This window comes from Notamacropus eugenii, chromosome 1, assembly GCF_028372415.1.
Source record: "Notamacropus eugenii isolate mMacEug1 chromosome 1, mMacEug1.pri_v2, whole genome shotgun sequence".
Classification (NCBI taxonomy): domain Eukaryota; kingdom Metazoa; phylum Chordata; class Mammalia; order Diprotodontia; family Macropodidae; genus Notamacropus; species Notamacropus eugenii.
In genome coordinates, this window is record NC_092872.1 from 8,960,673 (window position 1) to 8,985,442 (window position 24,770).

The 24,770-nt window shown below is 41.8% G+C and overlaps 1 protein-coding gene across 1 annotated transcript; it reads right to left on the bottom strand.

Annotated features, from left to right (window-relative positions):
• Window positions 1-73: 73 nt before the first annotated feature.
• Window positions 74-3,097, bottom strand: LOC140533031 (7-alpha-hydroxycholest-4-en-3-one 12-alpha-hydroxylase-like). The gene has a single exon (XM_072652315.1). It carries the CDS (start codon window positions 3,005-3,007, stop codon window positions 1,481-1,483), a length of 1,527 nt encoding a protein of 508 aa, XP_072508416.1. The 5' UTR covers window positions 3,008-3,097; the 3' UTR covers window positions 74-1,480.
• Window positions 3,098-24,770: the final 21,673 nt, after the last annotated feature.

The following is a 24,770-nucleotide window of genomic DNA, read 5'->3' on the forward strand; positions in this document are numbered from 1 at the left end:
CAGCTTCATGCCGTGGGCTGCCAGGTCTTTGGTGATTAGCCAGATGAACATACGAGAGAAGAGACCACCAGAGTGAAGCAGAGGTGAAGGCTTTATTTGGGATAAAGCTACATACCAGCAAGCAGGGCAAGCTCCCCCAGAGAGAGCCCCCCCCTTCTCAGGCTTTCCCATCCCTACTTAAGCCCCCAAAGCCGCAGGGTTCGCTGGTGGACAGTGCATGCTCCCAGCCCATCAGCCAATTAGAGTGTGGGGAACAAGGGCATGCTCAGACCACTGACCAATCTCAAGGGTGGGATGCTGTCCCTGGCACATTCCCACAGAGAAGAGGTGGAAAACAGGATATAACCCGTCTCACTTTCTCAATTCCCAGATGCAATCCGGGGGGGCCTCGTGAGAGCTCTGCAGTTTCAAGAGACCCTCACATTTACCTGGTCCAAGACTGTTCCTGTGAGACTGAGCCTGTGCCCTCGCAGGGTTCCTGATAATTTTGAGTGGAATAGGTATATTTAGTGAAGACCTCCTCAGGGACTCCTTATGTCAGCCCTGTTTTTCTCACCCAGCCCTGAGAAACTGAGAAACCAAACAATGGAGATTCTGTTTTTCTTAAAATTCTTTTTGTATTACAAGATAGTCCTTGAGGGAGACTGCTTTTAATTATTCCCAGACTGCCTTTGCTCACTCCCTTATCTCCTTTCCCAGACTTCCTGACCCCCCCTTTGCCAAAAATGGTTCTTGTATACTTATTCCTTGTTACTGGAATAGATTTTCCGTAGATGGATTGTACCCTCAAGGCTCAGCCAATGGGCTAAGAGGAAAGGGCTTTGGATGGGGGTATTGTGGTTAGGGTCTATAAAAACTGCTCTGCAGGGCACCCCCTCGCCCTCCTCAGCCATCGCCATCTTCAGCATAGCGGGAGTGCCCTTTCTCAAGAAAGCTGAATGAATATCTTTCCTTTTTACTCCTTTGGTCAAGACTCTAATTTTATTAAGGGGGGTCGCCATACACAATTTGAATAAACTCTATTCCCATTACAACATTCTAGGCCCAAATCCATTCCACATGACTACAACCCAAAGCAAATGGCTCAACAGAGTCAGTTGGTAAGGAAAACACCATTGTTCAAAAGTTCAGTCACTCCACCTCTTCACAGTTGACCCACTTGGCCTATAGAAAATTAAAGAGTAACTAGAGATTAAGCCAGTAGCTTTTGAATCTATGTGTCACCTCCTTCAGCATTCTAACATGATGCCTCACTAAACTCTGTGACACAGATGTCAGTTGCATGTCTGTTAAAGATGTTTGAGAAAAGACAATTGGATGTGTTGATTGGAAAGGCATTGGACAGCAGTTTAGTAGGGTGGTGAGGACAAAATCCATGTCATAGGAGAGGAGATTCTGGGAAATGAGTAGGTGGGTAGAAAGGGGAAAGAGTGACTGTACCCCACTGCATGCTTGAGCTTGTGCAAGTTTTCCAGTCAAACTAGAAGCGAAACCGATACCGGAACTGGACATCATGTATTGGCTGCGTGGCACCAGTTCCAAATCGCTTCAAATTTATTGAAGGGATCTTCACTTCCTGATCAACCAACTCTATGTCATATTGTGCAACCATCAAAAACACAAACATCTTCATCTCATTGAGGGCAAAGAACCTGCCAGGACAGATGGAAGGGCCAGCACCCCATGGCAACATGGGTGATTTGATCCTTCTCCCTTGCTTGTAGAAAGCTACCCTTCTGCTGCCATCAGGATTCATGAAACGGTCATATTTGAATGTAGTGGGATCTGGGTAGATTTCTGGATCCATATGGAGGAAAAGGTATGGGAAGATGGAAACTATATCTCCCTTGCGAAGGGCATACTCCCTGCCATCATCCATTTTCAGGATCATGTCCTCCATGACAAGCCTGTTCAGGAAAGAGACCATCACCATGCGTAATGTCTCCTCCATGACACTGTCTAGCACTGGGGTCTGCTGCAGCATGCTATACTCAACAGTGATGGGCACTCCACCTGGTCTCATCTCTTGCCCCATATCACTAAGGACTCTTTCTGTCTCCTCCTTCACAGCCTTCAGAGCCTTGGGATTCTTCAGGAGGAAGAGGAGGGCCCAGAAGGACACAACACCTGTGTTGCTCTGAGAAGCCCAGAGCAGTGGCAGATTATACTTGGTCTGTTCAATCTCAGACAATCCCATGTCAGCCAGACTCTGCTGAGTGGAACGGATCCATCCACTCACATTATCTTTCTCCAGCATTTGTCTTACAGAGAGAATATCCCAGAAGAAGTGTTTGAGCCTCCTTATTTCTTGCTTCTCCTTGGACAGTGGCACAGAATGAAAGATCCGAGGAAAGAGAATGTCAAATTTTCTGAATTCCTCAAAGACTTTCTGGGATTGGAGGAGGTCCTGAGCATGGCCTCCCTTGCCATTAATAGGTGAGTTGCCAAATAAGGCCAGGTAACCAGCTCTAAAGACAATGTTGTAGCAGTATTGAAAGAGACCATCCTGCTTCCACTCCTGGGGTCCTGGTCTCAAGTCAGCATCAGGTTCTAGCATCACGACCTTCAGACTATCCATCATGGCCTGGGTCAGACCAACTAAACCAGTACTCATCAAGTGTTTTAAGCTGTTTTTCTTCATCATTTTTCTGTGACTTTTCGATCCTCGAAAATCAAAGATTTTGAAAACCAGATCAGATGCAAATTCAGAGAAGTCCAGCTTGCTTCTGTGCTCCTTCAGAATGGCATCAAAGGAGAAAACGTCTGCGACACAGGTGATGTATCGGCCAGCAAGCTGAATAGTAAAGATGTCCCCATGACGTTCTTGCATCCTCTTCAGGAAATTGGCAGCATCCTTATACAAGTCCATGGCATGGCCCAGCCAGGGGATAGGGCCTTTGTCCAGAGGAGGCTCTCTGGCTCTCCTCTGACGAAAGACACCCAGCCTGTATAGTACTACCAGGACAGTGGTCACCAGGACTATCAACACAGAAGCCCAGAATGCCATCACCACACCACAAGGAATGCTTGTTCCCAGGCCACTCAGGGAAGAATTAAAGTGTTTTTTGGTGATAAGAAACTTTTATAAGCATAGGAAAGACCCCTGCTGCCTGTACCTTGTCCTGTCCCTAACTTTGAACAAGAGGTTAATTATTACACAGAATTGGGCCAGAAAGCAACTGTTGGGCTGAGTTTTACGTTTTTCAGAAGACTGAGGATAGACAAAGGGAGAACAGTCAAGGTCAGGAGATATTTAGGAGGAGGGGAAGCCAATATTATGTTTAAATTGTAGTCTACCTTTTGGGGCCCTGCCAAAAGGCCTTGGGAAGCAGCAAGTACAGACAGGCACACTTGTATCTCGGCAGTAATCGATTATGGTTCAGTAAGCACCCTAAAATCCTCTGACTATACCCTGTCAGAGCTGGGAAAGAATTGAGAATATGGAATGGAGAATGTCAGAGCCAGAAAGACCCTTGAGAGTTTATTTTCCTGGAGATAAACAGGTTGGGTTAACCTAAAATATTTGCAAATAAGTGACATTTGTTGTTGAGTTACTTCACTCATATATGACCCCATTTGAGGTTTTCTTGGCAAAGAGACTAGAGTGGTTTGGTATTTCCTTCTCCTGCTTATTTTAAAGGTGAGGAAACTGAGATGAACAGGGTTAAAGACTTTACCAGACTCACACTTCTAGTAGTGTCTGAGACAGCATTTGAACTCAGGTCTTCCTGACTAAGTCTAGCATTCTATCCACTGTGCCACCCTGGGAATACAACTAGAATCACTTGATCCCTCATCCATAACATTTCCCACATCATTCCTCCATTTCTACTTCATGTCCTTTGGGTTTGTTTTTTTGGTTTTTTTGTTTTTGCATTCTAGTTCAGTGGATATTGTGAGTGACATCTCTAGGTGGGATAAATGAAGAAAATTGCTCTTGCTCCAACACCTGTACTGACAAGGCAGTAGGAGGGACTCAGCCAGACATTATGTGAGGAGGAGAAGCCCAACGCATAACAAGTGGGAAAGCTCCTTTCTCCCTCTCCTGAGATCACTTCCCAGACTGTGGGATTCTCACCTGTTCCCCCTCCCTGCTTTTAAGCCCATCTCTTGAGGACCAGAGCGTGTCAGTGCTGGAAGGGACCTCAGCACTCAGGGTCCAACACCATCACTATGCAGAGGGAACCTAATGGGCATTTTATCTTCATTTCTCTGGACTGCATCACCCACAATGCTTTGGGACTCAGAGGGTTCCTTTAATTGGGAGGGGTCTGAACCTCACAGCCCAGAGAGCATGGGTGAGACAACTAGAAGAGTATGATAGGACTAGCATCCACAAGAGTCCTTGACAAGTAGGACTGGCTAAATTTCCCTAAAACCTTGCCAAATAGGCTGGCCTTATTTTTCTCTATGTAACACCACACTTAGAGCTCCTTTGACCAACTCACAGTGACACTGACCGGGTTGGATGCCCAAAGGAGTGGCTGTTACTACTTCTAGAGACCTAGGGAGTCTACTAATTCTACTGCTAATGCTACTAAGGTGACTATCCTTCATACTAGCTCAGGAGCCACCACTGATAGACTTCTTAATTGCACAGTAAACTCAGTTCCTTAACAGTCATTTATTTACTCAAGTGGTCTAGCAAAGATAATAGTTACATTGTATGCCCTCACATATCTGGAGCACACTCTCCCACAATCTTATCCAGGGCTCAGGAGAGGGAAAGAGTGGGCACAAATAAAATATCATGGCAGTAAGGCATATGTGTAGGAGACACATCTGGCCAAGGCAACTCACACTTCTGGTATAGCAGGCACAGTGTCTCTGCTGAAATAATGACTCACCTGGGTTTGCAGCCCCTAGGATGCAATTTGATCTTCCTAAGCCAGAAGTGCCACTCCTCTGGTAAACTGAGTGAAAAGAGTTGCTAGGTGGTTATAAGCTGTCTTGATTTTTCTACATGTCTACTTACCACATACCATAGCTCTGGGTACATAGTGGGGGCTCAATACAGGTTTTTCAGTGCATTCATTTCACTTTTTCATTCATGGGAACTTAAGGGACTCATAGCTGGATAGGTGGGTACTGATGATTTGAGCTATTTGACCACAGGGCTTTAGGGGCCATTTCACTCACTGGGAAAGGCATCTGAATGTCAGAGCCCTGAAGTAATAGAAAGTGAGAGACTTTTATCTAAACAGAAGAGTTTTTACTATATTTTTTTGGAGGCAATCAGGGTTCAGTGACTTACTCAAGGTCACATAGCTATTAAGTATCTGAGGTCAGATTTGACTCAAGTTCTCCTGACTTCAGGGCTGGTGCTTTGACCACCTAGCTTCCCCTAAATAGAAGAGTTTTATAAGAGCTTCAAAGAGGAAACCAGAAGAAGAACATGGCCACTGGGACCTAGCATGGAGAGCAGAAACAGACATGGCACCATGGCCCTGATAAGATGTGTGAGATTCACCTTCAAGAGAGCATGTATGCATTTGCATCAACTGACAGCCCAACAGATCAACTCCCAAAGTCTACTGCTCTTGTCCACATAATGGACAGGGAGCCTCAACCTGAATCCAGCAGCACTTTGCCCCAAGTACCCTGAAGGACCAACAGGAAGTCTCTCTCAAGTTCAAAGGAAGGAAGGGGAAGAAAACCCAATTCTGGATGCCAACTGTTTCAGAGAAATAGGCCTTATTTTATTCTGTATTGTTTGTTCTTGGTTTCTGGTGCCATCCAGGACCAGTAATTCAAGCCCTGGGACCTTGCCTCCGTGATTGTATACAGGATGGTGCAGTTAGCCAGCCTGGCATGAAAGTTCTGAAAAACCAAGGTGCCTAGGACTTGAGCTCAAGGTGGGTTTTGGATTTGGAACTGGGACTGAACCCCTTCCCCTTCCCAGTTCCCCTCCCTAACTCACTTGCTACTTGAACTTACTGGAGCTAAGATGGTGGAATGATCTTAAGTGCTTGTGTCCTCCCCTTGTTGACCTTGAAAATCCCAGAGAATATTTCCCCAGGAAAAATCCTGGAATGGTAGGATCAGCTGAAGGGGTACACAGTCTCTCAGATTCAGAGGCTAGGAAAATCGTGAAGGAAAGTCCCTCTTGCTGTGGCTGAAGGGGACCAGTGCAGGACTGGAACTATCCCAGACAGCCCTACCTCAGTGAACCAGGAGGAGATCCTGAGCCCCAGGGTTGAGCTTGTAAGCACCAATACCAGGACATCAGGCGTGTCTTAGCACAGCCAAGGGAATGGGAAAGACACCAATGCAGACAGGGGTTCACCAACCACTGAGCCTTCCTGTGTTGTAGCTCAAGGGAGGGAACCTCTTGCAGCTAGGTCACCCCTCCCTCACACCTCTCGCAGCAAGCTCCAGAGTAACTCAAATGAAACTCAGAAAGACTTCACTTGGCCTCTGCCTTGGCACACCAGCCAGCTCAACACCAAGTAAACTGCAGCATTCTAACTTCTAACTGAAAAAACCAGAGGCCACAACACACAAAGCATCAAATTCTCAGTAAAAGAACCATGGGACTGAGTCCCCTGTAACCCAGAAGCAGAGATCCACTTGAAAAGCCAGGAAAAAGGCAATCATCTTGAGCAAGAAGCAAACCAGGAAACAAAAGATCATAGAATCTTACTGTGGGGACAAAGACCAAAACAAATAGGGAAAGAGGTCACCATTGAGACTGTACTCCCATCTGAAACCTCAGAAGGAAATATGAACTGGTCTCAAGCCCAAAGAGAATTCTTGGAAGAGCTCAAAAAGAATTTTAAAAGCCAAATTAGAGAGGTACAAGAAAAACTGGCGAATGATTTTAAAGATATGAAAAAAGAATTCATGGAAGAATTCGAAAGGAAAATTGGGCAAACAGAGAAGGAGACACAAAACCTAACTGGAGCAACTGGACAAATAGAAAAGGAGATGCAAAAGTTAACTGAAGAAACAATCTATTAAAAATTAGAATTGGGCAAGTAGAACCTAATGATTCTGTGAGATATCAAGTATCAGTCAAACACAATCTAAAGAATGAAAAAAATAAAAGAAAATGTAAAATATCTCATTGGAAAAACAAGTGACCTGGAAAATAGATTCAGGAGAAAAAACCTAAAAGTTTTTGTTCTCTTGGAAAGCCATGATGAAAAAAGAGCCTGAACAACATCTTTCAAGAAATCATCAAGGAAAACTGCCCTGAGGTCCAAATGAAGAGGGCAAAATAGTCATCAAAAGAATCCACCCATCACCTCCTGAAAGAGATACAAAACTGAAAAAGCCAAGGTATATTGTTGCCAAATTCCAGAACTATCAAGTTAAGGAGAAAATACTGCAAGCAGCCAGAATGAAACAATTCAAATATTGAGGAACTACAGTCAGGATCACACAGGACCTTGTAGCTTCTACACTGAAAGATCAGAGAGATTGCCTCCATAAGGCAAAGGAGCTGGGACTACAACCAAGGATCAATTTCCCAGCAAAATTGAGCATAATATTTCAGGCAAGGAAATGGATAATTCTGTTCCTCACTGAAATAAGGAATTTCTAGACCTTCCTGACGAAAAGGCCAAAGATCAATAGAAAATTTGATCTTCAAATACAAGTCTCAAGAGAGACATAAAAGGTGGGGAAACTTGATATTCAATATGGGCAAACTGTTTACATCTCTATAAGGGAGGATGATACTTGCTAATCTTGAGAATTGTGTATTTATTATGATATTTAAAAGGGATGTATATAGATAGAGGGAGTGGGTATAAATTAAATGATGTGATGGTGAAAATGTGATTTAAAGGTACAAAGAGATTGTAATGGGAGATGTGAAAAGGAGGAGGCAGAAAAAGGTAAATTACATCACAGGAATAGACACAAAAACATATTATAGTATATGGAGAGAAGGGAGGGAGATGAATATGGTGAGATTTGCTCTCATCTGATTTGGTTCAAGGAGGGAACAATAAACTCAGTTAAGTATAGAAATCTAACCTGCCCTATAGGCAGTAGGAGGGGAAAGGGGAAAGAAAAGGGAGAGGAGGTTGAAAGGGAAGAAAGAAGTACTAAGGGAAAGGGGGAATAAAAGGGACAGGGGCCAATAGAAGGGAGGGAAAACTGATGGAGGCAGTGGTCAAAAATTAAAACTCTATTGTGGAGGAGAATGGAGAACTAAAAGCATAAATGGGGGGAAATAGGATGGAGAGAAAGACACAGATAGTAATCATAACTGTGAATGGGAATGGGATGAATTATCCCCCAAAAAAGGAGGCAGATAGCAGAATGGATTAAAACCATAATCCAACTATATTTTGTTTACAAGAAACATATTTGAAACGGGGATACACACAGGGTAAAGGTAAAAGGTTGGAGCAGAATATATTATACTTCAGCTGATGGTAAAAAAGCAGTGGTAGCAATCCTAATCTCAGACAAAGCAAAAGCAGAAACAGACCTAATCAAAAGAGATAAGGAAGGAAATCATATCCTGCTAAAAGGCCCCATAAGCAATGAAGCAATATCATTACTAAACATATATTCACCAAGTGGTGTAGCATCCAGATTCTTAGAGGAGAAGTTAAGGGAGTTACATGAAGAAATAGATAGCAAAACTATACTAGTGGGGGACCTCAACTTCCCCCTCCTTGAACTTGATCAATCTAACCTCAAAATAAACAAGAAAGAAGTTAAGGAGGTGAATAGAACTCTAAATAAGGTAGATGTGATAGATCTCTAGAGAAGATTGAATGAGGATAGAAAGGAATATACCTTTTTCTCAGCGGTACATGGTACATATACAAAAATTGAATATGTACTAAGGCATAAAAACTTCACAATCCAGTTCAGAAAGGGAGAGATAGTCAATGCATCCTTCTCAGACCATAATGCAATAAAATTATATGTAGTAAGAGGTCATGGAAGATAGACCAAAAATTAGTTGGAAACTAAATAATCTAATCCTAAAGAATGAGTGGGTTAAACAACAAATCATAGAAACAATCATTCAAGATAAGGAAAATAATGAGACAACCTATCAGAACCTATGGAATGCTGTAAAAGCAGTTCTTACAGGAAGTTTTATATCATTGAATGCCTATATGAATAAAATAGAAAAAGAGGAGATCAATGAATTGGGCATGCAAGAAAAAGAACAAATTGAAAATTCCCAAGTAGTTAATACCAAATTAGAAATACTAAAAACCAAAGGTGAGATTAATAAAATTAAAACTAAGAAAACTATTGAACTAATAAATAAAACTAAGAATTGGTTTTATGAAAAAAACTATAAAATTGATAAACCTTTGGTCAATTTGATTGGAAAAAAGAAAGAAGACAACCAAATTACCAATATAAAAAATGAAAAGGGTAAACTCACCTCCAACAAGGAGGAAATTAAAACAATAATTAGAAATTACTTTGCCTAACTTAATGCCCCTAAATTCGACAATCTAAATGAGATTGATGAGTATTTTAAAATATATAAACTGCCCAGATTAACAGAAAAGTAAGTTGAATACTTAAACAACCAAAAATTGAACAGGTCATCAATGAACTCCCTAGGAAAAAATCTCCAGGGCCAGATGGATTTACAAGTGAATTCTATCAAACATTCAAAGAACAGTTAATTCCAATACTATATAGACTATTTGGGAAAACTGGAGAAAAAGGAGTCCTACCAAATTCTTTTTATGATACAAATATGGTTCCCGTCCCTAAACCAGGAAGAGCCAAAATAGAGAAAGAAAATTATAGGCCAATTTCTCTAATGAATATAGATGCGAAAATTTTATATAAGATATTAGCAAAAAGAATATAGCAACTTATCACAAGAATAACACATTATGATCAGGTAAGATTTACACCAGGAATGCAAGGCTGGTCCAATGTTAGGAAAACTATCAGCATTATTGATCATATTAACAACAAAACTAACAGAAACCATATTATTATCTCAATAGATGCAGAAAAAGCTTTTGCCAAAATACAACACTCATTCTTATTGAAAACACTGGAGAGCATAGCAATAAATCAAGCCTTCCTTAAAATAATAAGTAGTATCTTACCTAAAACCATCAGCAAGCATTATATGAAATGAGGATAAGGTAGATGCATTTCTGATAAGATGGGGGTGGGGTGGGGTAAAACAAGGATCTTCATTATCACCACTGTTATTCAATATGGTACTAGAAATGTTAGAATTAGCAATGAGAAGAAAAACAAATTGAATGAATTAGAATAGGCAAAGAAGAAACTTAGTTATCACTCTTTTCAGATGATATGATGATATACTTAGAGAATCCTAGAGAATCAAGTAAAAAACTACTTGAAAAAATAAAAACTTTGGCAAACTTGGAGGTTACAAAATAAACCCACATAAGTCATCTGCATTTCTATATATTACTAACAAAGCCCAGTAGCAAGAGATAGAAAGAGAAATCCCATTTAAAGCTACGGGAAACACGATAAAATATCTTGGAGTGTACCAGCCAAAACAAACCCATATATGAACTATATGAACACAGTTACAAAACGCTTTTCACACAAATAAAGTCAGATCTAAGTAACTGGAAAATCATCAGTTACTCATGGGTAGGCTGAGCTAATATAATAAAAATGACAATTCTACCTAAATTAATTTACTTATTTCATGCTGTATCAATCAAACTACCAGAAAATTATTTTCTAGAGCTAGAAAAAATAATATCAGAATTCATCTGGAAGAATAAAAGGTCCAGAATATCAAGGGAATTAATGAAAAGAAATGCTAGGGAAGGTGGCCCAGCCCTACCAGATCTCAAATTGTATTATAAAGCAACAATTATCAAAACCACTTGGTACTGGCTAACGAATAGAGGGATAGATAAGTGTTATAAGTTAGGTTCTCAAGACCCAGTAGTCAATGATAGCATTTTACTGTTTGATAAACCCAAGGACCCCAGTTTCTGGGATAAGAACGCACCGCTTGACAAAAACTGCTGAGAAAATTGAATAACAGTGTGGCTGAAACTAGTCATAGACCAATGCCTAACACCGTATAATAGAATAAAGTCCAAATGGATGCATGATCTAGGTATGAAGATTGATGCTATACAAAATTAGGTGAGCAAGGAAAAGTGTATTTCTCAGATTTATGGAGAATGGAGAAATTTATGAGCAAACAAGAGATGGAGAATATTACAAAGTGCAAAATTTTGATTAAATAAAATTGAAAAGTTTTTGCACAAACAAACCCAATGCAATCAAAATTAGGAGGGAAGCAGAAGACTGGGAAAGAATTTTGGCAACTAGTGTCTGTGATAAAGGCCTCATTTCTAAAATATAGAGAGAACTGAGTCAAATTTACAAGAATAAAAATCATTCCCTAATTGATAAATGATTAAAGGATATGAAAAGGCAGTTTTCAGAGGAAGAAATTAAAGCTACCTCTAGTCATATGAAAAAAAATGCTCTAAATTACTATTGATTAGATGCCAGCAACTGGGTGATCGGAGGCACGGTGGTGATTGAAAAGAAAGAGACAACAGCAGTGGGGGCTAGGTGAGCCTGTACAATCTGTACATGACTAGTTAATTGATCTGAAGGTCAAGGTTTATATACTCTCTTACAAGCAAGCAAGCAAGGTTATTCCCATGAGAACATTTTTAGCTTACTTCTTTTACTTCCTTATCTTAGTTCCTTCTGTATAACAACCTCGGGGTGCACAGTCAAGGTCAGGACTTTCTCATCCTTGCATGTCAGGAGTGGGAGAGTGAGCCAATTATCCTGAGAATGTCAGCCCTCATGCTAGTACAAGTCTCAAGTAAAACATGGACAGTACCTCACATTCTGGACTCCATCAGTACTGGCCCTCTACATCTACCCCTTTCTTCTTTGCAAGTAATTTTAGTCCATGTAGGTCTGTGCCAATCTTGACAAGGTCACGTATCCCCAATACGTACAAGGCAGGGGATGATCACAACCAGGAGGCATACAGCCACTGCTATAGGAACAAAGTGCAGTATAAGAGCTTCAGTGTTCTGCATGGGATTAAGCCTTTTTACAAAATTCACTATTGAATTAACAGTTTCTTGTGGATCAATTTCCTGAATATGACTATTAGCAATGTCATCTGTAATAAGCTCCAGTTCTTCAATTTGCCATGTCATGCTATGACTATGCCAAGCCGCTCTAAGCTTTGCCCTAATCCGTTACATTAGAAGTCTGAATATTGTACGTGTATGGAGTTATATATTAAATAAATAATTTATAAGTAAATAATAAATATGTACAAAGTTAAATATATATATTTCCTCATATCTATAATTACATTTCTTAGCGATCTCCTTTTCCAAATGATCCCCCACATATAGCAATGACTGTTCTAACATCTCTAATTCTAACTGAATTTATTTATCTAACTCCATTTGTTGCTTTAGTGCTTTAGATACATTTTGAGCAAGCTGATTGACATACAACGCAGGATGAGTTGACTGCAGCAATGCTGTAACAGCTAGAGCAAAAGAAGCCATAAGGGTGACAGCAGCCAATATGCCAAGAATCATCATAGCTACAAGTCTCTTTTTACGTCATCACCCTTGTTGGGTTTTTTTGTTGTATTTTTTTTTTCAGTTTGTGCCAGGCCTAGAGGCCTGAGGGCTACCCGAGTCTTACCTTACCTGTCCCAGGTCTTCGGCTGGCCAAACCGGATAAACGTATGAGAGAAGAGACTTTCCGGAGTCGAACAAGGGTTAGGCTTTATTCAGGGTCCTGGTTACATGTGCAGGGGAAACTCTTCCTTAGGAGGGAGAGAGAAATCTCCCAAGGAGGCAAAGATCTTACAGTAAGAGAATGAAAGCAGAAGTGGAAGTGGGGAGAGAGGGGGGAGGGAAGAGCGAAGAGAGGAAAAGGGGCCTTCTGTCCTGTAAGGGCCCCTCAGCGCTAAGAGCGCCTTCAGGCTTTCCTGACCCTACTTAAGCTCTCCTGCCGTATAGTTTGCACCTGAATACCGTGCCTGTTAGATAACAATAGGTATGCTCAGACCTGGGCCAATCTCGAGGGTGGGGATGCTCTCTCCCATCACGTTTCTCACGGGAAGAGGTGGAAATGCACGAGATCTCACTCTTCAATTCCCTGCTGTTTCCTGGGGGGCCTCATGAGAACTCTAAGATTTAGAAGTTCTCACCTTTACCCGCCTGAGACTGTCCACATGGAACTGAGCTTACACCCCCAACATCTCCCCTTTTTTGTTTTGCGCAGAGCGCACATGGCCCTAGAGCAAATAGCGGCTGGAGGCTGAGTGGGTTAGGAAGGCCTTTAGCATATGAGTACCCCACAACAAGAACTTCATTTACACAGAAATCTGCAGCTAGCACAACAACTGACAAAGAGAGGCATCCAACAAAACAAAGATGAAACTAAATGGCTGAATTACAACAAGAGGAAGTGCAATCACTAATTCCAAAGCATATTCTAAGAGAAGTAGCTCAGTGCTGGAGCCTTACACATCACCACCCCCTCAGTCATGCAAATGGACCTCAACGGCCAAGCCTGTGGTGTTCAGGCGAAAAGTTGGTCGTGATATCAAAGTCCTCCTTCAGCCACTGAAAGGAGATGCCTAGATGGAGTGGGCAGCAATGTCAGTGGTTGGGATGAGTGCTGCTTCCTCTCTGGGCAGCAGGGTCAAAGCTGTCAGTAGCAGACTCAGGTGGTGCATGATCCTTCTCCGGGGTCTCCGGGCTTGTCGTTTCCGGCGTCTCCGACACCGGTTTCCACCTACGGATCCTTCTAATGGGAATCCACGCGTCCCCTTTTCCTGTGGAGACACAAACATACCCTGGACCCCATATTAGTATCTTATACGGACCTTGCCATTTCCCTGAGGCCATATCCTTTACCATGGCCCATGTGTCCTTATTTCCAGCCTGGGTATTACTTTCCTTGCGGGATTGTCTTGGAATAGTCACAAAATGTCTCATAGCTGGAGTAGTATGTGAGTTTTTTGAGATATGCAAAAAATTGTGTGTATATACAGCTGTATCAAGCTCTGATTGTGTTAGGCGACCTCTTCCCCTTTTTTGTTTAGCGAGGATCGCCTTTAAGGTGAAGTTGATAAGGCTGCATACTGGCTGTTTACTTTGGTATTGCTGCTGCCTAGGGCTCTCTCATGCTTGATTAACATCCGTAAGGAACCTGAATTTTACGGATTTTTTCTTTATAACAAACACAGGAGCATTCCAGGGTGCTAATTGCTCCTTAACCAGTATTTGTAATGCCTGGAGTTTTTCTGGAGTCAGGGGCCATTGCTCCACCCAAATCGGGGTGTCTGACTTCCAATTCAAGGGTGGGGACTCCAGTGCAACTGCAATGGCCCTTACTAAAAATTTGATAGCCTCATCCCCAGGCGGCTCATGATGTCTCTGCCCCAGATGTTAAAACTAAGTCCTGGAATCACCAACGGCCATACGGTCCCTTGGCGATCCTCTGCCTCCCACTTTACTGGGTGCATTGTCTCTAAGGTATTTTGGCACCCTCCTATTCCCCACACTGGTCTCTGGCTTTCTTTGAGCTTCCAGTGCCAGGGTACTGAGCGACCACTAAGGCAGGTCCTATCCACTCCAGTATCAAGGAGGCCAGTCATGGGAATTCCATTGAGCCAGATTGTACACTCAGGTCTATTCTGTCCTATTTCCTTTAGTTACTGGATTTGAACTGAGTGCTTTAAGGGAAGGGCAATAGCTATGGGAAGCTGATTGTCTATATGAGCTGGCTCGGCTACCACATTGGAGCATGGAAGTGCTGTGGTGCCGGTGGGATAAACTCCTGTATATATAACTATGGGTGCATGAGAGGGGTTCTGTAATATCAAGGATTCCTCCTGTATGGGGTCTCTCAGGGGAATCATAGTAAACTGATGAGCTGCAAGCTGGCACTTATCTAAGCTGTAAAGGTGTTGCATTCCTTCCTCTGGCCCCATAATTTCCTGTATTCTCCCTCCAAGGGGCCGTCCCGATTCTCTGCCAAAGGGTACACTTTCGGGGCCCTCAAGGGGCCCCTCACCCCGTTTCCCGACTTCCTACATTGTCTAGCTAGGTGACCTGGCTTTCCACATGAAAAGCAAGGGTCCTGGCCCCTCCCTGTACTTATTTCTTTCCTACACTCTTTCTTAAGGTGTCCCGGTTTTCCACAGTGAAAACATTTTCTCTCCAGAGAGATGTTATTTAAGGCTGCGGCCAGGTACTTCCTTTGCACCTGTGCCAAGTACACCTGACTTCCTACCCTTTCACATCTCTGTATCATTTCTTCAACAGATGCATTCTTTGGCAGCATTGCCTTTTTGCAGTCATGATTACAATTCTGCCGCAGCAATGTCTTTAACACTATCTCTGTCCCTTGATTCTCCTCTCCCATGTCTCGACCCACTGCCTCCTGCAGCCTGGCCACAAAATTAGTAAATGGCTCAGTGTTTCCTTGCGTAATCCTAGTCATGGGAAACTCTCTCTCTTTCTTAGAGGCTATAACCTTCCAGGCGGCAATAGCCATTCTGGCAATCAAGACATAATCGGCGGCCGAGTACTGTAATTGATTTCCTGTAGCCTCAAACTGCCCTGTTCCTGTAAATCGCTGATAAGCCTGGGGGGCCTGAGCCCCCAGCCCACTGGTAGTGCTCTTTACCTTCTGAGAAAATTCTGATACCCAAATCACATTCTGCCCAGGGGTAAGACAGGCTCTGGCTAAGCTTTTCCAGTCATTAGGAGTCAGAACGAACTGACCACTGAGAGTCTCAAGCATGGCTATGACAAAGGGTGAATTGGGGCTGTGCTTGGTACAAGCCTCTTTGAGAGTCGCTACTCTCTTCCACTCTATGGGTATGTGGCTCCTCCGAACCCCACCGGGGACACTGGGGTCCGCTATTTCTAGCACAGGGAATGTCCCTACATCTTCTCCATTCTCTATGGCCTTTCGTATTCCCTTTTCCAAACTGGACTGTGGCCCTGGACTGTCTGACCAATGGAGCATGCTATAAGGAGGTGCAGAGGGAAGACACGGTGTATTCTCCCCTGCCTCGCCTTTCCCATCTGCTAGATGGAGCTCCGAACGTATTTTTTCTCTACACTCCTTAACTTTCTGCTTGCCAGGGTTCTCCCCTCCCCTCTCTCCGCTTCCACTCTCATTCCAATCCCGCCCTGGTCTCTCCGGGCCTTCCAAAAGACTTTTAATCACACCGAATATCAGGAAATCTAAATCCTCCAGCTCCCCGGGGCATTGTTGTTCATAAACGGTCATTTGTTCTCCGACTGCTCCCCATCTTTCTCTTGATATTCCAGTCTGCTCGAGCCAGGGAGAGACCTTCCAAATCCTTTTACAAAATTCTCAGAGGTCATTTAACTCTATAGTGACCCCCGCCTCCCTGCATTCCCTGTAAAGTATCTCAGCCCAGACCTCCTGTTCCTCTGGCTTTATTACTGGCAATTGATTCCCCATCCATGCCCTTTTCCCATGGGTATGGGAAGCTACTCACTCTTTCTCTCCTTCCGAATCTAGGATTCGGGACTCGCGTCTTTCACAGCCCCTTCCGGGTGTCCCAACCACCCAGGATATCTGCGCCTGTCCCTGTTTGGAATGCGCCAACTGCCAGGCCTAGAGGCCTGAGGGCTACCCGAGTCTTACCTTACCTGTCCCAGGTCTTCGGCTGGCCAAACCGGATAAACGTATGAGAGAAGAGACTTTCCGGAGTCGAACAAGGGTTAGGCTTTATTCAGGGTCCTGGTTACATGTGCAGGGGGAACTCTTCCTTAGGAGGGAGAGAGAAATGTCCCAAGGAGGCAAAGATCTTACAGTAAGAGAATGAAAGCAGAAGTGGAAGTGGGGAGAGAGGGGGAAGGGAAGAGCGAAGAGAGGAAAAGGGGCCTTCTGTCCTGTAAGGGCCCCTCAGCGCTAAGAGCGCCTTCAGGCTTTCCTGACCCTACTTAAGCTCTCCTGCCGTATAGTTTGCACCTGAATACCGTGCCTGTTAGATAACAATAGGTATGCTCAGACCTGGGCCAATCTCGAGGGCGGGGAAGCTCTCTCCCATCACGTTTCTCACGGGAAGAGGCGGAAATGCACGAGATCTCACTCCTCAATTCCCTGCTGTTTCCTGGGGGGCCTCATGAGAACTCTAAGATTTAGAAGTTCTCACCTTTACCCGCCTGAGACTGTCCACATGGAACTGAGCTTACACCCCCAACAAGTTTGGAGCAGATCCAATGTCCTCTCCCCTTGAGTCTGATATCAAGTATGGTTTGTATGTTCATCCTTTGTTGCCAAAGAAGACCATGCCATCAGAAAAATAATGACATAACTTTCACTTGACGTTGTTTTGAGTGAGGGAGGGCTGTGCAGGTCACCAGCTTCACTTCTCCTCCAGAGCCATCTGAATCCAGTGACCAGATATTCATCAGGATGACTGGAAATGACCCAGGATGAGGCAATTGGGGTTAGGTGACTTGCCCAAGTTCACGCAGTTAGTGAATGTCAAGTGTCTGAGGTGAGATTTGATCTCAGATCCTCTTGACTTCTGCACTGGTGTTCTATCCACTGCATCATCTAGCTGGTTTACTTTAACAGGGAATATAGCATGTGTGGGTTGTTGTACAATCATTAAAAGTGGGACTGATTGAGGACTGATACATTGAGATAATTTCTATAGAGAAATGCAGTTTTAGAATTGGGGCTCAAGTACCTGCACCCAAGTACCCCATCATTCTCCCCTTTAACAGTTGGGACCCAAAATCTTTTGGGGTAAGGGACAAAGGTCTCAGATTCTAAAACTGCTTCCTGTTGAGAGTGGACGTAGAGCTGTCCCTGCCTCATAGGGTCCTGCCATTGGAGAGGCTGGGTCTGTAGCTAGTGTGACGCCAGGTCCAGAGGGTGATGGGTCATGGTCTTGGACAGTGAGGATGATGTGCAGCCAAAAGGGTCATTTTCAAGTGGAGGGTACTGAACCTAGAAGACATAAATCTGACACAGAGATTAAACAAACAAGGGCCAAAAAAGGGTAGGAAGAAAATGACTAGAAGTGGGGTGGATATGAGAATATTGTCAAACTTCCTCATACTCTCCTGACATACTTAGTAACCGTCCAGGGACAAGAGGGGCTTGGACGACTTCCACTTGTCCCCAACCTTCTTCTCTGCTTTCTTTATTTTTGATCAAACCTTTATTTATCTTTCCAAATCTCTTGAACCCGTTATTCAGACTGCTTCACTTTCCTGCATATTTCCACCATAAACAGGATAGCTCACAAGTTATTACTCTTCACTAGCATAACTGTATTGTCTGAAACAAAAGAGATTTCTAACTAGAATCTCACAGCTGAATACATATACATCGTTGTTTCACAGACTTGTTTATCCTTTTCTGATTATATTCACTCTGGAAGAAAAACTTTAAAAATTAAGTTGCTGTTATTGTTGTTTACATATGAGAAGTCCAAACACTGATTTTAACTCTTGCTTAGGCCATGGAATGACTACAAATTCAGATGAAGACAGCAAGATCTTTTCTACTTTATAGATCATTACATATTAACTTAGCAATACATTATCTTGAAAATGAAAATTTAATGGGCTTTACTTTTCTTTGAAAAACATTTCTTCTAAAAATATTTCTTTTTCTTTTAAAACAGTTGAAAATCTGTCCTGATGTTAAGAGTCACTAAACTTTTATAAAGAAAATTAGTTGAAACTTTTTAAAATGATAGTTCTCTTTTCACTTTGAGACAAAAATAAACCCTTTAAAATTAAAATTCACTAAAATTTAGTTGGTATAAATGTGTCCTTAAGTAATATGAATTCCCAAAGTATTAGAACAAACCAAATTCTTAATTACTACAGAATTCCAAGTTATCACAAAATGCTTTAGTAAAAATGCATAATGGAATCTCACATTGGTAATGATGAGAGACTGATCACAGTAAAACAGTACTGCCTTTAAAATCTTTTTAAACAATGGGGACATCTTAAGGTGAGTCTTAAGTAGTTTACATAAATTTCTGAACATGTTCTACTTTCAGATAAAAATAATATTAGATTTCCCAGTAAGATTATACAAAAGGGCTCACATATTTTGCTAGTCACTTGCTATTGATCATAGAAATTTGCTACAGAAGGAAAAAGTAGGGACATGTGACATATCAAATATGACAGGATAAAACATCCTTGACTCTGTTTGAATTCAGATAAGAGTGAAATTCTCAAATCATGCAGTATGTGTTTTATAGCCAGACTCAGGAGTAGTCAGATGGGAACAATTCCTTTTTAAAGGAACACAATGGGGAAACTGACTAGGAGAATCCTATTCTAGATTGAGTCTAGAATTGTCCCCTTGATGTTTCCTTTCCAGATACAAACTTCACCTGTTAACAGTACAGGAGCACATTCCCTCTGAGTAGTTTATGGCCTTTCTCTCAGACACTGATTTAATGCAAACAACTATACCCAAATTCAAACTCAAAACATAAATAGTTATGGTCCCAAATGCCTTTTACCTTAAACAGCAAATTTCACTAATCACAGCTTAGAGCCTAATACAGTTTTGCAATAAGCAATAAAGATTTACCAGGACTCACATACATAAGGGATTCCATTTAAGATCTTTCCTTCTCAAATTTAAAACTTGTCCTGATATAAAAGTCAATTGTTAAAAATCCTTTCTATCTATTACAACTTCTGAGCAAGTCATATTCATTGTTTAGAAATTATATAAGCCAAACAAGTTTCTTTCCTAGGGTTGATGACCTTGCCCACATGGATGGCTTCCAGAGGCCTTAGCCATTTTACAAAATAAAGGGAACTGTCATGCACCCCATGCCTGCCAACCCCCAAACATACAGGAGGACTGTTCTGAATGAGCAGAACCAATCTAAATAAAGTTTTCACTCAATTCCTTTCTTTCCACACACAATAATCAATTAACAATTTTAGGTTTAGTATTAAAACATTAACTCCAAGTAACTTAGTTAACAATCTTACAACTTTTATAAATGATAGCCAGATTGTTTTAGCTTTAACCTCTTTAACATGCAAAGGTGAAAATACCTGGTTTTCTAAATGGCAGTTACAAAATATTATAAGATAAGGATAGCACGACTGATAAAATTTAAAATAACATAACTGGTTTTATACAATTTTCCCAACATCTTTTAGTTTCAACAAAATTCTGATTAAAAATTGCTTCTTCTAACACCATTTCTGGATTACAGTGGTCACTCAATTTTTACAATACAAGAGAATTTTACTACAATTTAGAAGCACAGTAGTAACACAAATAGTGAACTTTAGGTGCCATTAATTGCATTTCCAAATCATCACATATGAAAATTATTAATAGAAGACTGGGCTTAATAAATGTAGATGCTGGTTGGCTTGTGATCTCATACTGCTGTGGTCCATCCCATACTCTCAGGGAGGATAACTTAAATTCCCTACTATTCTTTAGCACTCTCCTCCCTTGATCTAATCTGGGATGAGAGGAGTTAACAGAATCTGATAAATGTTTTTAGCTGTCCTAACTATTCACTGCAGCCGTAGCCCTATAGTCAGAGTCAGGACTACAGGGTAAAAAGATCTTAGTGGTTCTAACTGTTACTCAAGTATACTTTACTTCTGTGTCCACTCCTTAAAAACTGCTTTGAAAGAGAGGGCTATGAATCTGCCAGTTGAAATGAGGGAGACTCTGGAAAAAGATCCTGTGATGCCTAGTCCCCTCCTGTCTACTGGAGAGTTCAAAGCTTTATCTCTGTGGTGTCTCTTTTTCAGATCTATGCATTTTCCCAATTTGTCTTGGTGCCAAATAATACAACGACCTGTCTTAAACATCCAATTTGGAGTGACATGTTTCACTTCAAATACAACCAGAATAACTACCTTTTGGTTGTTTCCCATTATACAAAACCTTTTCTCTTTTAGGTGAGGCATGAGAAAATTAAATGTTAGTCAGTCTGCCTGTCTGATATGAGGGGAAAAGTTTCTCTGATTTCTTCTTGTCTTTCTCCCCACCTTCACAATCTGGCCAGGGTTAGAAGGTAGAAAGAGAAAAAGAATTTTACCAACAACTTCCAACAATTTCCAAAACTTTTATGCTTTCCTTAAAGTTTGTACCCATGTTGTTCTCCTAGTGGGCTTTGATTAAAGCCCTTTTAAAACTGTATATACATTATTTCTTTCTATTTCTGATCTGAAACTGCCTTCAGCAATAATATAAACTAAAGGGTATAAGATGTTTCTCTCTTTCTTTTTTCCATCCTTTTCTCTGATGCTGCAGCAATCAGAGAGAGGGGAAGAGGGGGAGGAAAAGGAATAAGTGCATTCCAAAGTTCAGTTGCAATGGAGCTGGCTGCATTAACACAGAGACACATGCACACAGAACACACAGAGACAGAATACATATACAGACAATGAAAAGAAGAATCCAAAAACTGAGAAAAGATTGTTAGAAATCCTCTGTATAAATCAGACCTTTGGCTTGGCTCTCCAGACCAAGTGGACGCCAGGAAACACATTCTTTATGGTCTTAAAGACCAAGTTAGAAAAGGCTGTGATAGGAAAGTAATACCCCCAGAGAGTTATTCACCAAAATTCCCTGGACTTTCAAAATTCTGTGCACGCAATTGGTGGGGGCCTCCACTCCACTTTCACTTTTTTCTCTGTTCATCAGGTCCCTGTTCAGGTGCTAATTGCCAGCAACTGGCCAATCAGAGGCATAGCGGTGATTGAAAAGAAAAAGACAAGAGCAGCAGGGGCTAGGCGAACCTGTACAATCTATACATGACTAGTTAATTGATCTGAGGGTCAAGGCTTATATACTCTCTTACAAGCAAGCAAGCAAGGTTATTCCCAAGAGAATATTTTAGCTTACTTCTTTTACTTCCTTATCTTAGTTCCTTCTGTATAACAACCTTGGGGTGCACAGTCAGGGTTAGGACTTTCTCATCCTTGCATATCATGAGTGGGACAGTGAGCTAATTATCCTGAAAACGTCAGCCCTCATGCTAGTACAAATCTTAAGTAAAACATGGACAATACCTCACATTCTGGACTCCGTCAGTACTGGCCCTCTACAATTAGAGAGATGCAAATCAAAACAACTCTGAGGTACCACATCACACCTATCAGATTGCCTAATGTGACAAAATAGGAAGATGATAAGTGTTGGAGAAGATGTGGGAGAGTTGGAACACTAATTCATTGTTGGTGGAACTGTGAGCTGATTCAACCATTCTGGAGAGCAGTTTGGAACTATGGCCAATGGGCTACAAAAATGTGCATACCCTTTGACTCAACAATATCACTCCTCGGAGGCAGCTAGGTGGTGCAGTGGATAGAGCACCAGTGGAGGAGTCAGGAGGACCTGAGTTCAAATCTCACCTCAGACACTTGGCACTCACTAACTGTGTAAACTTGGGCAAGTCACTTAACCCCAATTGCCTCATCCTGGGTCATCTCCAGTCATCCTGATGAATATCTGCTCACTGGATTCAGATGGCTCTGGAAGAGAAGTGAGGCTGGTGACCTGCACAGCCCTCACTCACTCAAAAACAAAGTCAAGTGCAAGTCATGTCATTATTTCTGATGGAATAGTCTTCTTTGGCAACAAAGGACAAATACACACATCACTTCTAGGGCTATAGCCCAAAGAGATCACAAAAATGCAAAAGGGTCCCACATGTACAAAAATATTTATAGCAGCTCTCTTTGTGGGAATCCAGAACTGGAAATTGAGGAGATGCCCATCAATTGGGGAATGGTTGAACAAGTTTTGGTATATGAATGTAATGGAATACTATTTTGCTATAAGAAATGATGTACAAGAGGACTTCTGAGAGGTCTGGAAAGACTTATATGAACTAATGCTGAGTGAAAGGAGCAGAACCAGGAGAACATTGTACACAGTAACAACCACAGTGTGTAAGGACTGTTTCTGATAGACTTAACCCTTCACAGCAATTCAAGGACCTAAAACATTCCCAAAGGACTCTTGAGACAAAATGCCATCCACATCCAGAGAAAGAACCATGGAATTGGAATGCAGAATGAAGGAGATTATTTTCTCTTGTGTTATGTTTTGTTTTGTTTTTCTCATGGTTTCTCCCATTCATTTTAATTCTTCTATGTAACATGACTAATGTGAAAATATGGTTAATAAGAATGTATGTGTAGAACACATATAAGATTGCATGCCATCTCAAGGAGAGAGAGGGGAAGGAGGGGGAGAAAATTTAGACTTAAAACGAATAAATTAATTTTTAAAAAATGCTCTCTTGATCTCTGTCACAGGCTTGTTGATGTATTCCCTTCCCAGCTGGGCTTTGACTCAGTGGCACACCTTAACAGCCAGTTTCTTTTCTTTTAAGAAAGACAAGGGCTAAAGTTGTCTCTGGGAAACTAGGAATTGGGCTGTTAACCCAATAAAGTCCTTTCCTTAACCTTATTGCCATGTGATCACTCTATAATTTGCTCCTCTCAGTGTTGTCAGACTGAAAATGAACAAAGCTCAGAGAAGTGGGATGTGTTGTTGTCCTCAGTACTATCATTCCTGTAACCAGCATCATCTCATGGAGCCTGGTTACAACTTAAATAAAAGAAAAGAGATCACCGACAATCACCTCAGCAGAGCCAGGAGCTCCAGGGCAGAAGCTACAGAGAGGATTTAGGCTTAATATTAGTATAATCCCACAAAATGGCTGCTGAGCCCTGGGAAGTTAAGGCATTTCTCTCTCTCTCTCTCTCTCTCTCTCTCTCTCTCTCTCTCTCTGTCTCTCTCTCTGCATCTCTCTCTCTCTTTCTCTGTCTCTTTTCTATATATGGGCCCACTCATATGGACCAAGATTCAAGGCTAGGCAACCAGTTGAGCCTTTTTTTTCCCTCTAACCCTCTGGTTTCTTACACTTCCAGAGGCCCAGGGAAAATCACTTACAGATTAGTTTTGGCTCAAGTCTGGAGTCTCCTTAGGGAGTAGAAAAAGATACTCAAAGTACAGTATGGATAAGGTATGGGACAAGTATGAATTCCCTCCAGACATAAGGAATGCTTAAAACACGGAGCACATAGTGATAAACCCTTAAACAGGAAGCAGTAAGTTATGACTTTCATTATAATATCCTCCCAGGATCTGGATACTGGAACATGAAAACCTGAAGAACTGAGTTGGTTTTTTTTCCAAATTGTTCCCTCAAAGTCCATGTCTTCTGTCAAACTAGGACAGGAAGTATGTTCATCCTCCTGGGATCCAAGAATTTCTGATGTTTTGAACTCATAAGGTTGCCTCCAATATTGGAAACATCCATCTCAGAATTGCTTTTTTGGTCTCCTTTGCTCACACAAAGAAATACAAAGAGAAGATGTAGCCAAGGCCTTAATATATGACTTAGGTTCCTCTGTACAACCACCTCTTCTAGTGGCCATATTGTTAGGAAGAAGATTTCTAGAGGAAAGACAAAGACTCCTAAGGTAGATGAGGCAAGCTCATTTATTTTATGTTCTTGCAAGAAGCAAGCATGCTGCTAGAACAGACACACACCTACAGAAGCAAGAGCAAGCACCTTTATCCCTATCCAGAAATGCAAAGTCCCTTCCTCATTTCCTCAATGGCTGAGTACTTTGAGGTGTCCAAATTTCCAGTATGCCTAATCCATGTTTCCCCCAGATATGTTCCCCTCTCCCTCCACATATATTGCATGTGCATTAAAATGAGCTTTAGCTCCTCCTGAGGAAAAGTTAATATTTTCTAAGACTATTAAGCATGCTTACTTTAAGCCATTTTTA

What these genes read in the sequence shown, in the direction of transcription:
- LOC140533031 (XM_072652315.1), bottom strand. Translation starts at nt 3,007, where the DNA reads ATGGCATTCTGGGCTTCTGTGTTGATAGTCCTGGTGACCACTGTCCTG.